General features: G+C 38.0%; 1 protein-coding gene across 2 annotated transcripts in view; it reads left to right on the top strand.

Annotated features, from left to right (window-relative positions):
- nlgn3a (neuroligin 3a) overlaps positions 1-14,378 on the top strand; it is a 169,538-nt gene that overhangs the window by 102,249 nt on the left and 52,911 nt on the right. For both annotated transcript variants that reach the window (XM_024283177.2, XM_024283178.2), the window contains one exon: positions 13,528-13,713. In XM_024283177.2, coding sequence (XP_024138945.1) covers positions 13,528-13,713 — 186 coding nt within the window. The remainder of the gene's footprint in view (positions 1-13,527; positions 13,714-14,378) is intronic.

Below are 14,378 nucleotides of genomic sequence, written 5' to 3'. Positions count from 1 at the left end.
TCTCTTAATTGACAGATAGTAGGAAATGTGTAGCTCTACAACAAGTTCCAACAACTGTTAAGTTTGTCTGTCCCATCTGTTTGATTGTTTTTAGAAAGGCTCAGCTGAAGGTTCAGTGATGTTATTTCCAGTCGAGATGGTGAAAGCTGTTGACTTAAATAAGTGCTATTTAAATCAGTGAAACTTGTGATCATCCTTATCCGTCATTATTTTACATCACTGATCTTAAAACAGTTATTAGGACAAAAATATCAATACAGATTTGACTGCAGTAAACCAGGTTCACAACCAAAGTACTCCAGACAACTGTAGAGGGGAAGTGGATGGAATGCTACTTTGTAAAGAAGCAGTAAATGACAAAAACAGGAATTACACTGGTATTAAGAAGCATGCACGACACCTTAAGTTACATTCACACCAAACCTGATTCACACTGCAGGAGCATCCAGTTTCTGTGTTAGGGCAATGTATAGAAATGTTAAGAGGTCTTGTGGCATGTTTTAAATGTCAGGTGGAGTGTGGTGAAATGTTTCCAGAGTTCAAATGTCTGAACTTTTGCAAAGCATTTACATCACACCAACTACTCAGGAACTCACCTTTGGCCCAAGTGTTGATGTGATCAGAGGGTGGAGTCAAAAAACATCATGGAGCTGAATCTGATTGTTCTCCTACTGAAATATATGCTATTTTTCTTATTTCCATCGAGACTATAATAAAAAGGTCCTCTAATTGTATTCTTTGTTATATTTTTTTTACTACTTGGACTGTTACAAACAGGAAGTTGACGAACAGAGTAACAGAAGTAACGCTGAAAGCGGCCATTCATTTCTACCCATTTTTAGGGTAAGTGTCGCGCAGTGAATTTGATGCTCAAATCCCGTTTGGTGTGAACGCAGCATTATTGTGTCGAGCCAGTTGAAAGATATGGACGCATATATCACACTATCCCCTCCAATGGGGATCTGTAGATACAAGTATTGCAGCTGGGTCTACGTGACTTTTTCAGCTGCACTGAGACAACATAAAAGAAACCTATTAAATCATGTTTAAGGACTCGTTTATTTCTGTAACAACCAAAGCAGGAGTTGTAAAGATTTGATCAGTGATCAAGTATTGCTGCTTCACATCAGGGTGAAAGCTGAAGGATGTCGCGCGTACGATGTTTTGAAGCTTCCCCTGAAAGGATCAACCAAGACTAGACTCATTACAGCCAGCTACAAGCACAGCTCCTCCAAGCCAACAAGAAAAGGAGTTGGACTTTGAAAATCCTCTAAGCGGCGACCCTTTTCTCCAACTCCGACCTGCTGATGTGCTTTGATAAGCTGAGCTCAGACTATTTCGGTATCATCGGGGAGCTTCCAAACTTTCTCCCTTCTCCTTCAAGTTGCATCATCCAGGCTTGCGTGTCACATTTCACAGATGTTTTGAAGTAATTGAGCTACAGGGCAAAATCTTAGACATAGCACTCTTAAGTTGTGCTATAGGACTTTTATCACACAATGTATCAGCTGCTGATATTAGAAGTTTAGTGGAGGCCGATTAGTATTAATTAAATGTGTCTACACATTGCATGTTCCTTTGAGGGTTAGTTAACCTTACAGTTGTTGCCTTTTTTTCCCTCTCCTCATCTGGAAGCTTGCAGGTCCGCCTCCACACCAGCTGCGAGATGCAAGGCTCCCACTTATGTACAAGCATTTCTCTGTCTTTGAGAACCCTTTGTTACGTGATAGCAAAGAAGCTGTGATGTGCTGAGAAGGAGGTGGTATTAGGTGGTAGAAATGAAAAAAATGAGTTTTTGGAAGAACGGAGACTGATTACTGGAAGGATGACACAAAACAATAGAGTGACCAGGTGATTGAGGAGATGGAGAAGGGAAGGTGAAAGAAAGGTATAGGGAGACAGCTAATTTAGTTGACTTGTAATGGAGAGGTAGTCCTGTGCCAAGGACCAATCTGCTCATTTGTAGTTCCTACAGGGGCTGCTGTTCACCACAGTCCTTGAATAGCGTCATTTGACCACTGGAAAAGATCACACAATCAGATTAAATAGCCCTAAAGTAACAGGCAGGACAACCAGCAGCTGCTGCGCACACCACCCAGCGAGACTCAAAGTATCCATTTTTCATCCCTGCCTGCCACAGCAGCTCCTGTCTCTCTGCTACAGATCTGGGTTTCAGGGCTCAAATATGTGTCAGATGAGCTTTGGTGTTTGTGCAGCACAGATTTCCTCTCTTGACATTTTGTCGCTTATTTTCTTTTCTTTTTTTTTTCTTCGTTGCTTTGTTGCACACAAACCACATTTTCCAAGTGAGTGGCTCTATATGTGTACAACAGCAACATTATGCTTCGTCTTCAGAATCCCGCAACCTTTTTTCTCTACACAACGTAATAAAAGCTGCATCTCTGTGATACGTGGTGACGGCAAGGCTATAATGCTAAACTGAGAATGTAGTTTATCAGCGTTCATGGGTTTCCCATCCTGATACGTTCTTATTTAGAACAAAAAGAAAAAAGACAATTTGATGGTTGGACGTTCTAGAGTCAAGTGACAGCAGTCCAAGCTACCTGCTTTTACTATTCTCCCTCTATTTAAACCGAGCCCTATAAAGTGTGGGCCAACATGAGCTTTCATTTAAAGACACAGACTAACCGTTTTTTTTTTTTTTTTATCATCAGGCAGGTAACGTAAGACAATAGCAACAATAAAGACTGAATCGAATTCTATAAAACTACCTAATTTATTCATTTCGAGCAATCATATTATTTCTTTATTTTTTTTTATCTCTAAATTTATCACTGTGTCATTTGACACAATTCAAAACAATAAAAAAACATTAAACCATGATACTTATAAAGCTATGTTCACACATGTGACATTCAAGAATGCACACTTTAGCACATTCTTGAGCACACAGTTGGAAGACATTTGGTGCAAAAATGTCAAAGTGGTTCAAATCTCATGAATCTTGCTCCTGACTTTTTTTTCACAGCTCTGTGTTATGTTCGGTATCATTGGTTCAGTGAGCCTCACGGTTTTTGTTGTTATAAGACGTGTTCTACTTAGTATGACCTAGTTTTTTTTCTAATACATACTCTTCAAATAAAAAAGTGAAAAATTGGAATATATCCTAATATGTATCATATTGCAAGACTTGTATCGCAATACGTATCATATTGCCAGATTCTTGCCAATACACATCCCTAGTTTACTAGTGCATGACCACCGCCTACAGTTAGAAGAGGTCTGGTGTGTAATGTCAGAGCAGTTCAAATCTCGTGAAACTTTCTCCAGACTTTTTCTTTCACAGCTCTATTCTTTTATATGAAAAACTTAGTGTCATGGAATTCTTGCACAAACCGCCAATTATTATTTTCTCCGACATAATCAATTTTCAAACAGTTGATACTTCTACTAAAAAGTGGCACCATCCATCCATACGTCACTACTAAATTTATGTCCCTTATTGGTCGAAATTCAACCATTTTTTTTTTTTTTACTTGAAATGAATATCTATTCAGTGGTTGTGCGTTTAATACATAAAGACAAAAAACAGTCTCAAAAATGTGCATAGCTACGTGTGAACTCATGTTTTGAATGCGGAAGACCAATACGCGCTTTTTCACAAATTTGCATGGACTTATCATTGGAAATGGTCACTTAAACTCACGTTTCCAAGGTTGGTGTGAACATAGCTTAAGAAATAGTCTACAACAGTAGACCGGGAAGATGAATTAAGTCTCACATAACCGACATCTTTTAATCCTGTGCAGACACTGTCAAGAGAAACTGCTAAAAATCAATTATTAGAATCAATAAACCAAGGAAAGATAATTGATTTAAGCCAATAAGTCATTTCATATAAGAAAAAATGTTTTAGATGACCTAAAACTATTAACAACGGACAGGAATTTTGTTTATTTTTTCTCTAAATAAGACAGAAAGTGATGCTGTGACAATAAAGAACCAAGATTTGTTAATGGAAAAACTGACATCGACAAACCTGGTAAATTAAATAGTGCGTATATTATGTGTGGTGGCCATTTTGTTTATTGGTGACTATAGCTGTTACCTATTCGCTAGTGCTTCAACATAGTAACTTTGCCTCCCTGGCTATATATATGACCAGGTGAATTTAGTGACATTGACAATCACTGTCCATGACTATACATCTGTTTGATGAAAGAGAACAAACATAAATTGTTTTAACTACTTTCCAAACTTAATTATGTTCTCATTATATATTTATTGAAGTGAACCTATTCATTTGTTGCAGGAATAATGAGGAAAAAAATGCAGTCTGTAAGCTTATATTTGCTCCTCCACCTGAAGCGAGGATGTGCTGTTGGCTAAACGGCTTTCTGTGCCGGGGCTGCCACAAAGAGGCTTTCTTGTGCTGCACTGTTGTCTTCCTTTGTCAGCTTCCTGTTCTCAGATCAGTCTGTCCTGCAGCCATGCTGCTGGCAGGTAAGCTGTAAACAGGAGCTCCAATGTAGTGACTGCGCTTTATTCACCTTCTCTTCGGTTTCGATTTGCTGTTCGGCACTGTAAAGGGCCCCCCTCAAAAATGATGGAAAGTCTGATGGGAAGGCAAAAGATGAACCGTAGAGCGCGGCCCTCATGAGCCTGACACATAGGCCCTTTATGCCACTCTTTGGAGGATGGCCCCTTCCAGCCTGTGCTTCTCATGCACACTCCAGAGACTCCCATTCAGCCCAGGCCTGTCTTGGTGGAAGTTGGAGCTCTTTTTGTAGACAGGGATTCTTAGTGGGGGCTCTTAATGCTGTGACTGTGTGAGCTTTTATTCCCGTCAAAGAAAGAAGGGGGGAAAGAGATAGAGGGAGAGGCCAAGAGGGACCAGAACCAGGAGGGGTGGAACCAAAGGGGAGTTTGGACACAGACTGCCTTGTTAACATGCACACCCAAAGAGCAAGAGGATGACAGAGAGAAAGAAGCAGGAAATTATGAAAAAAGCCAAATTAAATTCAAAAGAAAGCAGCAAAAAAGGTCATTTTGTTAAATCACCGTTGTCATTCTTCTGCTCTTTCTCTTTCCACTATTTCCAGCCTGTTACTTTTCTCTATCACATACCCCAACATAAGCTCACTCTTCAGCTCGATAACAAGCTTTTGTGCCCTTCCCCACCCTTCTTAACCCCTTTTCCATCATTATTTCACACACATCCTGTTATCTGGGAGACCGGGATAAGAGAGACGTCTGGGGTCAGAGCGATGATTATCATCAGCTCGGTGAGTTACGGCTCACCGTATAGGAAATAGACGTTTAAATCATAACCAATCGAGCAGTATCAGTGCTCACAAGCATGGCTAAAGGAAATCACTGCCTCAGCTCAGGAAGCAATGCACACACGCACGGTTAGCCGGAGATTTTGGAGCATAGATATTAAGCTCCAAAATGTGCCATGTGGCAACAGGCTCAATACATGTTTTGTTACAAAAAGCCTCACTTTCATTTAAAAAAAAAACAGCAGCACAGTCTCACCCCAGAATGTGTTTCATAGCCAAACTCAACAAAACAATTATGAAGCTTTAACTGTTTCATACTCCTCTACAAGTTGAATATCATTATTTTGCACAATGACAATTCCTGTTATTAATCATAACTAGTGTATTCATTTGTGGTTTGAATTTCACTTTATATTGATCAATAGTGCTGGGCAAAGTGAAAAGTACACAAGGTTTAGACATAGAAACAAACTGCATTGGATCAATAGCAGCATTGATTCTGCTATTGGTATTTTTTCAGTCGTATCAATATTGTGCTCTACTTTGAAGGCAAAAGCAAAGATGTGACAACCTGAGTATATTAGGAATGTTTTCGACGTTTATATGTGTCAGGATTTTTTTTTTGTAAAGAAATGCCAAGACAGTATTCCCCTCTTATTCATGGGTGTTAGGGACCGAAGACATCCGCAAATATGCCAAATCCAAAGATACGCCAAATCCGCGAATGCGTCCTCGCAGCCGAAGATTTGATCCATACTCATCAAAAACAATTCTGATCATGCTTTGTAAACATTTATTAAAGAACATTGGAGTATAGCTCAACACAGAGTTTTTTTTTCTCATTCAGAACAAAAGACCGTACCGTGGCGTGACGCAGATGAAGAGTGTCACTCTGTCTCTGTGCCTTAAAATCAGGAGCGTTTGCTTCCTTCTACATCAAATAATAGCACATCCTTTAGACGCAAACATTACACACAAACGTCTTTAGCTGTCTGAGTTTGTGTGACAAACCAGACGAGTCATGTGACTGAAAAGAAAAAAAATATGCGAATAAAAACGCGAATACGCGGGAGATCACTTTAGTTCGTACCAAGTTTTCTAGACATACAAAAAAATTCAATTCAATAAGACTCAAGAGTATCTTTTAAAGTTTTACTTGCAGCAAGAGGCGAACAGATGATATTTACGTTCGATCTGCATTTAAAAATCACAGTCAGTTATACTGTTTTGGACACACATACAAATATATAATATAATTTAAACTCAGCGTCTTCAAATTGATAAAAATAAATATTTTCTTAATTTTATTCAATGTAAAGTTGGCATTACACATGATTTTTTAGACTAATTTTAGTAACTTCAGACACAAATAAATCACATTTTAGATGTACTTTTCAATTATTTGGATTAACTGTGTAATTAACCATGTTTTTCAATTTTCTGTTTCTATTAAGACATACTATTATGTGAGCTGCTGTTTGTTGGTAATGCAGCTGCAGTCATTGTTATTCTTTGGGATTTTGCATTGAGCACATCCAACCACAACAGAAAATTAAAATACAGCTGTGGCAGCTTTGAAAGAAATTATAAGCAATATGAATTATAATTTATGACAAGAGTAATGAAGGCCAAAACATATTTTCTTTTAAAGCTCAAAACCTGTCTTCCAAAAGTGTTCATGACATAAAAGATTAATGTTTTTATTAAACAAAAGCTTTAAGGCCTTTGTGTTTTTTTTTCTTTCTGCTTTGCAACAATAAAACGTTTTAATGTCAACAGGATCAGAGATTTAAAGCTTGTCAGCAGTCTGAAGGCTGCACTTGAGGCGTTGCTGCTTTGCGAACAAACTCAAGAGAGTTTGAGCTTCAGAGCTATGAAGTTCTCACGTATATCAGTTTCTTTGAGGATTTCATGCAACTTCCTTAAACTTGTTTGCCTTACCTGAACATGACTGAAGAGTAGCAGGGAGCTTTTTTCTTTTAACGGTAAAAAATATGTACATAATTTAGGTAATATATTACAGTGGCATTACATTTTATTTTAATTTTTACTAAATTTTATATTCTAAAGCTACTACAGATTTATTAGGAGCATAAATGTGGAGAAATGGAGATGTATTGGGTTTTAGAGTGACTCGGTTAGCTTTTGGTTCTCAGTCTGAGCTTGTGCATGGATTTACAAGGACTGAAACTCGGAGAGAAGATAATGCAATGCTGTGCACATTAACTGACCCTCTGGCTATGTTAAGGTGACATGGAAAACAATCTTCCTTCCAGGGAGAGATGCACACGGACAGACACATACATGTGCCGTGTTTGTTCCAGCAAGGTCAATGCAATGAGACACCTGCGACCTAACCTGGCTCTGACCAAACCACAGTTGTCTTAGCCTCTCCTGCTGAGAGGAGACATGAGTCTCTGTGCTGCCATGAGAATAAAACGAGAAATCCTGCACCACATAGTGTTAGAACGATGCAATCTTTAATTGTAAAATATGTTCCAGTTGACTGATTAGTGTGTGGAAATTAACAGAAAAACACCTGAAAATGCAATTTTTTGGGACTAAATGGGGAAACTTTCTGGACAAAAACTGTAACATTAAGACTTGAACTGAGGTCTGTCCTGCTGTTAGGCCACCACACTATTGTGCTGCCCACATAAATGAATATCAGATACATTGTTTGCTGTTGTTTGCTTCTGCCTTAGGGCATTTTACCATTTTTGTGTGTGTCTGCTTTCTTTGTCAAAGCAAAGAGGTCTCTCTGGGAATTCTGAGCTAGACATCCAGAGGAGTGTTGTGTCTTTTCAGAAAAAAAAAAAAAAAACAATTCAGGTAAAGGTTGTTCATGTCTCATGTAGCTAAAGTAAACAAAAGAATTGTAGAGAGACTTCTCTCTCCCTCAAAACTTTTAAATACTTTTTTGCATGCTATGCAACCTTTAAAGCGTATGTGCACAATTGATTTAATATCAGGGTAAGCCTGTGAAACTAGGCAAAATATATGCACAAATTAAAGAAATTCGATTAGTACAAAATTAATTTATATGCCTTCACATTCCTAGGTATTGCATGTAATTTACTTTTTACTTAATGTTTGCTCAATAAACTCAACTAGGGCACTTTACAGCTTGTGTCAAAGTTAATTTGCACCACTTAAAAGAGAATGTGCTCAGTTCTGTAAATACAAGCTGCAAAGAGAGACTTCTCTGTCTGATATTGTCTTTGATTAGAAGCTTAAAGCTCCACTCCGATGAAAATCGTGTTTTTTGGTGTTTTTATCAGACAATTTTCTCACGATGGAAGACATATTTGTAGAAAATGAATGGTATTCTTTATATGTGAATAAGGAGCAGATGAAAAAAAGTCATTAGAGAAAGATTGCTGCTCTGACGAGGGTTCCAAAAACTTCCTTGGACACCCCTGTCCGTTCAATTTGGGGGGGAGTGGAAGAATTCTGAATCGGCCTACACTTTCATTTTCTTCGTCCGAGCATTCATCTGGCTCGAAACTGTGCGGCTAATAGCGTCAATATTACTTACTGCTTTTGTTGCACCTGTAATATTAGGTTGGGGTTGTGAGAGGCTATAAGGAGAATGTGTAAAGAAAGGGATGATGGGAAATGTGGGCGGCCTTACTCCTCGTCACAGTTCTTCTGCTTCTCTACAGAAACTATGTCCTAGAAAATGCCGTTTTTTTGTTTTTATTTGGGTCAAACACGGCATAACCATGATTAAAAGACCACAGTAGATAAAAAAAAAAAAAAATGGTCAGAATGAGTTTTTGAGCATCTTTTTTCACTTCACAAATTTTAACATACAATTCCAAACACTGCAGTCGAGCATATCCTGACCGAACGGTTTGAAGCTTCAGCTGGAATCCCAGGGTCGTGTGTAGGTGTGAGCTGTGAACATAACGAGACTGCACTGCACATCACGGTTCATGTGCAGCCAAAGCCCACGCAGTGCTGATCAGACAGGGATCATCTGTTAAGTCTGGAAATCTATAACCCGGCCCCCAGTGAGTGCAGACAAATTTCAGAAACTCCGGAAACAAAGCTGATCTGCAGTGCGTGCAGCGCCACTGCATGTGTCCTTATTGAAACAATCAAAGCGAGCGTCAGGAGGAAAAACAAACGTGATGCACAGGTGACAAAAATACAAATATGCAAAAACATCGTCACCGTTACGTGAGCTAAAAGACAAGGAGCTGCTTTAAAGGCAAAAATAGAAATAGCCATGCAGAAAAACAATCACTGTTGCATCTTAATTGCTTTCCAGAGCAAATATTTTTTCGTCACCTTTCCAATTAAAACATGACCAGGAGCGACAGTGGATGTATTTTTAAATGGTGCCTGTAGCGTGTGTTGCTTAAGATACAGGATTCTGCCACTACATTTAAATGGACAGGTTTTTCTTTCTTAGAGGATTTAGAAAATGAGAAAAAAAATGATTGTAGGGTCTAGTGCTGAGTTTTATTATTTTTAAAGCAGCTCATAATCTAGCGGTAAAAATTGACAGTTTTATTGATTCCTTTTTTCATCTGCACAACATAATACTTGATGAAGAGTGAGCTGTTTTGCAAATGAGGGTTATCTGAAAGAGTCACATTTCTCTCACGAGCTCCCTGCAGAAGGTTAGAAAAGCTGCTGTCCTTTCGCTATGACAGACAACAAGGCGGAGCCCTGAGATAAAACGAAAAGGAAAAACTCTTCAGCTGGAGTGCTCCTTTCTCTCTTTTTTTTTTTTTTCCTGCTTGTGTCTGCCTCTCTTCCTTTGTCTGTCTCTGTCGTGCTCTCTCTGCATGTGCCCTGCTGCTCTGTCATCCTCAGGGATGCGTCTGAAGGAGACCATCTGCTGATCCATTTGTCTCTTGCCTCGTTTTGTGCCACAACCTCACTACTATCAATGATCAAGGCTGGCCTTTCCCCCGTGAAAGTTTTCTTTTACATCAACAAATCCTCCAAATACGTCTGGTCTATAGTTAGAGCCGTGGTTAGCGGCCTGATTCTCTTGATGAGTAAAATGGCTCAAGGCTTTCAGCGATTATCTGATGGGGAGGGGGCTAAAGCACTGAAAGTTTGTAAGTCGGAGGGGTGAAAAGACTTCAATCAAACGCTGAAACACTTAGACATCCCAGCAGAGTCTGATTTCACATTTCAGGCTGGCATTGCCCATTCCAGACACGAGAATCCCCAGATATGAGTATACACATCAGTACATTTGTATTTTATGTCACACACAATAATTCTTTTTTAACATTAGATTACAATATCAACATCCATCCATCCATCCATCCATCTTCTTGTCCGCTTCCTCCCTTTCGGGGTCGCGGGGGTACCGGAGCCTATCCCGGCTACTGAAGGGCGAAGGCGGGGTACACCCTGGACAAGTCGCCAGTCCGTCGCAGGGCCAATATCAACATAGTCTTGATTTTCCCATTCAGCAAATGTTTATATTAAAAGTACATTAAGTCCAATTGATTGTAGCTCCGGTTTAAACAGCAGCTGATTGAGAGGTCAAACCTCAAAGATGAACAGTGTTTGATACCAACAGAGTACACGTTATCCCAAGAAGTATAAATATTAAGGAATATTAAGTTTAAGTCACTTTTTTTTACAAGTCTTTTTCTAAAATTTTCATATAATACATAATAGTATAACATGAGACCTATGATACATTTACAGGGAAAAGAAAAGAAAAAAAAGGAAAAAGCACAAGAGGAGTCCTCCAGTACGACCATTAAGTGAAATAAAGGGAAGGTAAAGTCTTTCCACTATATAGAAAGTTGTAATTTAAAAAAAAATTGTTTATTTTTTTATATTTGTCCTCCCAAAATAAAAAAAAATCTGTTAGCAAAAACTTTACAAATATCTCTTCTACAAAAAAAATTAATAAGAATAAACAAAAACCAAGACGTTGCAATAAAAAACAGATTTTCCAGCAGCTGTCTTTCTCCACAGGTGTCATAAATAGTAAACAAAATAATGTGCATAATAGATTATGTTTTTTGTGTAGAAATGTAACTTTTAAACATGAGAGTCAATGCAGAATGGCTGGAATGATGATTTAGGCATTTACTTTGACTGAAAAGAAGAAACCAGCTATAAAAGATTTGTTCATTGGACAGAGGTTGATTGTTGCATTCAAAGAAATTATGGTTTAAAAGAAAGTATTCAAATAATTCTTAGATTGAGTCATGTAGTGAAAGACAGTTATATATAGCAAATAAAATAATTATTCTCATATTGCAAGGTTGGCTATAAGAACCAGAATAGTAGCTGCTATTTAGGGAATTTATCCACTTGATTTTTGTAAGATCCAAAAAAAAAAAATGGGTCCCTTTAGTTAATGCACTATTAAGCACTCCGTGAAATAACATGTTAATAGACACTTTTATACATTACTTTCCATAACTAAGTGTATCAGTTAATGCATTAATTAGCGGTTAACTCTTATTTATTACTCAACCTTATACTTTATGCATCACTAAGCTTTAACAAAAATGTCCCTATGAAATTGGTAAGTGTTACCTATGCATCAACAGCATGTTAGTAAAGCCTTAATAATGTCTGAAGTAATGGTTTACTATGAATGTTGGTTTGGAGAAAAAGGTATGTAAAGTTTTATTTAACAATGCTGGAAAATATGAGCATCACTTAATGTTACTTAACTATTATCTAACCAGAGTTATGAAAAGATTATTGGAAATTTACTGTAAACAGTGAACAGTTATCCTTAATAAGACACTTACAAACACTGAAAAGCTTTGTTAGCATCATGTAAAGTTTCTTTGTTTGTTTCATAGACATGATTCCCTTCAGGAATGCATAATAGTGGTACATAAGCCTTACTTATTCTATGAGCAATCACAAACAAAGCATTTCACGCATTTTTATTCAACTCCAAATAAGTACACCATTTACAGGTCACACCAGGTTACCTAAAATATTGTCATTATGCAAACTGTCAAACAGTATCACCCTTAAATTATCAACCAGACCTGATGCAGGGACATGTTGGATATACCTAACCAAGAGCAAATTAATTGAAAATTGATTCAGAAAAATGGAAAAAAATTCTCATTTGAATCATATATATATATATATATATATATATATATATCAATAATAATCAGAAGTCACACATTTGCGTTCTCCAGACATTATCAAAAGTTGATAGATTTCGATATTGGACAAAAAAATCCTGGAGGTAGAGGTGATAACTGAGGTGATAAGTGAAAAAAATAGGTTAATTGTTTAGAAACTTTGCATTGACAGAGTTTGTCTTTTGAACATATTTTTCCATTAAAATGTTTTCATTTTTTTCCCCGGTCTTCATTATGAAGATGATTGCTGTCGTGTCAACTATATTTTTGTTCTCAAATAAAACACAGAGTTCTTTTGATACGTTCTGGCTCCAATGTTGTTTTAAGTATTGGCAACCATAAATGAATTTTCTTAAAATACACAACTAATGGCCCTGAAGCAAGCTGCTTTCTAATCTGTGCTTATCTTAAGAGTGGGGATCCTTATAAAATACACAGATGAATGTTTTTTCTTTTATTTTTTAAGCCTTCCTGTTAAGTGTCTCTCTTACCCTTGGGACTTGAAAATTATTACATATAAGGACAGACCACAAAGTAGACGTTGCAGGGACTCTGATGGACGATCACCCGAGGCTTGTAAACATCCACCATCAACCCATTTATTGCTTGTGAAAGAGAGTGGGGTGTTAGTTTCCACACATGTCTCCTAGCTGTCACCTCACATGCATGTTCTAGGATTTGACGGACACTGAGTCCACCACGGGGACTTCAGGGATCGCCTGTCTATGATCGTCCCCTCGCAACTCTCGATTACACATCATTCAGCCGGCCCTGAGCCCTGCTGAGCAGCATGGAAAGGGCGGTGTGTTAACATGAACACTGATGTAACAAAGAGAGATTGGCTTTTCAAATCAGATTTCATGTGGCAGATTACACTGACATGGAGGAGAAAGAACACTAATAGAGTCATCTATGAATGCTTTGGCTGAATGTAGGAGACATTACGGAGAAAAGAACATGAAATAATGGTAAATCTTAGTATGGCATCTTTTTTGACACTGTTATGAAGCTTCCTTTGACTTATTTGTTTTTATATCAGAATCATTAGATTTTTAGTCATTTAGCATTTGTTTTTGTCACCCCATGGTGTGATCTTGTAACCTAATAAGAAGATTTCTGTGACAAAATTCTTTGGAAATATAGGTAATTTATTGGTTTTATTCTTTTTATTTGTCTTGCAGGTTTCCTCAGCACAGGTGACCAGGCGGCAAAAGGAAACTATGGGCTCCTGGACCAGATCCAGGCGCTGAGGTGGATCAGCGAGAACATTGGCTTCTTTGGAGGAGATTCAAACCGCATCACTGTGTTTGGTTCTGGAATTGGAGCGTCTTGTGTCAGCCTGCTCACCCTGTCCCACCACTCTGAAGGTACACTCTTTGACGAAAAAGTTATTTTGCTAGAGAACCGCTAGTGTGACTTTTTAGGCAGCAGTGAGAGTCGCAAGCTAAAGAGAACACTGTGTTTCACCATCAGTGACTTATGATGATTATGGCGTTTTTAGCCAAAATAAAAAAATGTGCTATTTTCTAGAAGGTAGTTTCTGCAGAGTGGCAGGAGTTCATTAGAAATTTCCCTTTGAGTTCTAGGTGGGGTTATTGGCACAGAATAAGCCAGCACCCTTCCCATTATCCATCTGCTTACACGTTGTCCCACTACAACTCCAATCTGAATCAATTTAAGCTTAATAGATCAATAACTGATCCATAAAAATGGTGATCGATCCAGCACATAAAGTTTGCTAGCTTGATGCTAACATTTAATGGAATTTCCCATAGGATGGCTAATGCTAACGCTCGGTCGACCTAAGCATACATTAATGACAAAATGGACATCTAGGCAGGAATTTTCCAAACTTGTTTTAGACCACAAAAAAAAAAAACATTTGTGGTACAAAACACAATTTATTTTGCTAATTCTATGCCTATTCTTCATAAAAAAAATGTTTACTACTAGTATGAGTGCCACCTAGTGGCCAAACTGAAATGCCCTCCAGGAGAAGCAGAACAATGTTTACAATGTTAATGAACTTTTT

This window comes from Oryzias melastigma, linkage group LG10 (assembly GCF_002922805.2).
Source record: "Oryzias melastigma strain HK-1 linkage group LG10, ASM292280v2, whole genome shotgun sequence".
NCBI lineage: Eukaryota > Metazoa > Chordata > Actinopteri > Beloniformes > Adrianichthyidae > Oryzias > Oryzias melastigma.
The sequence above is the reverse complement of the archived record's forward strand: the minus strand, read 5'-3'. Positions and strand labels throughout refer to the sequence as shown.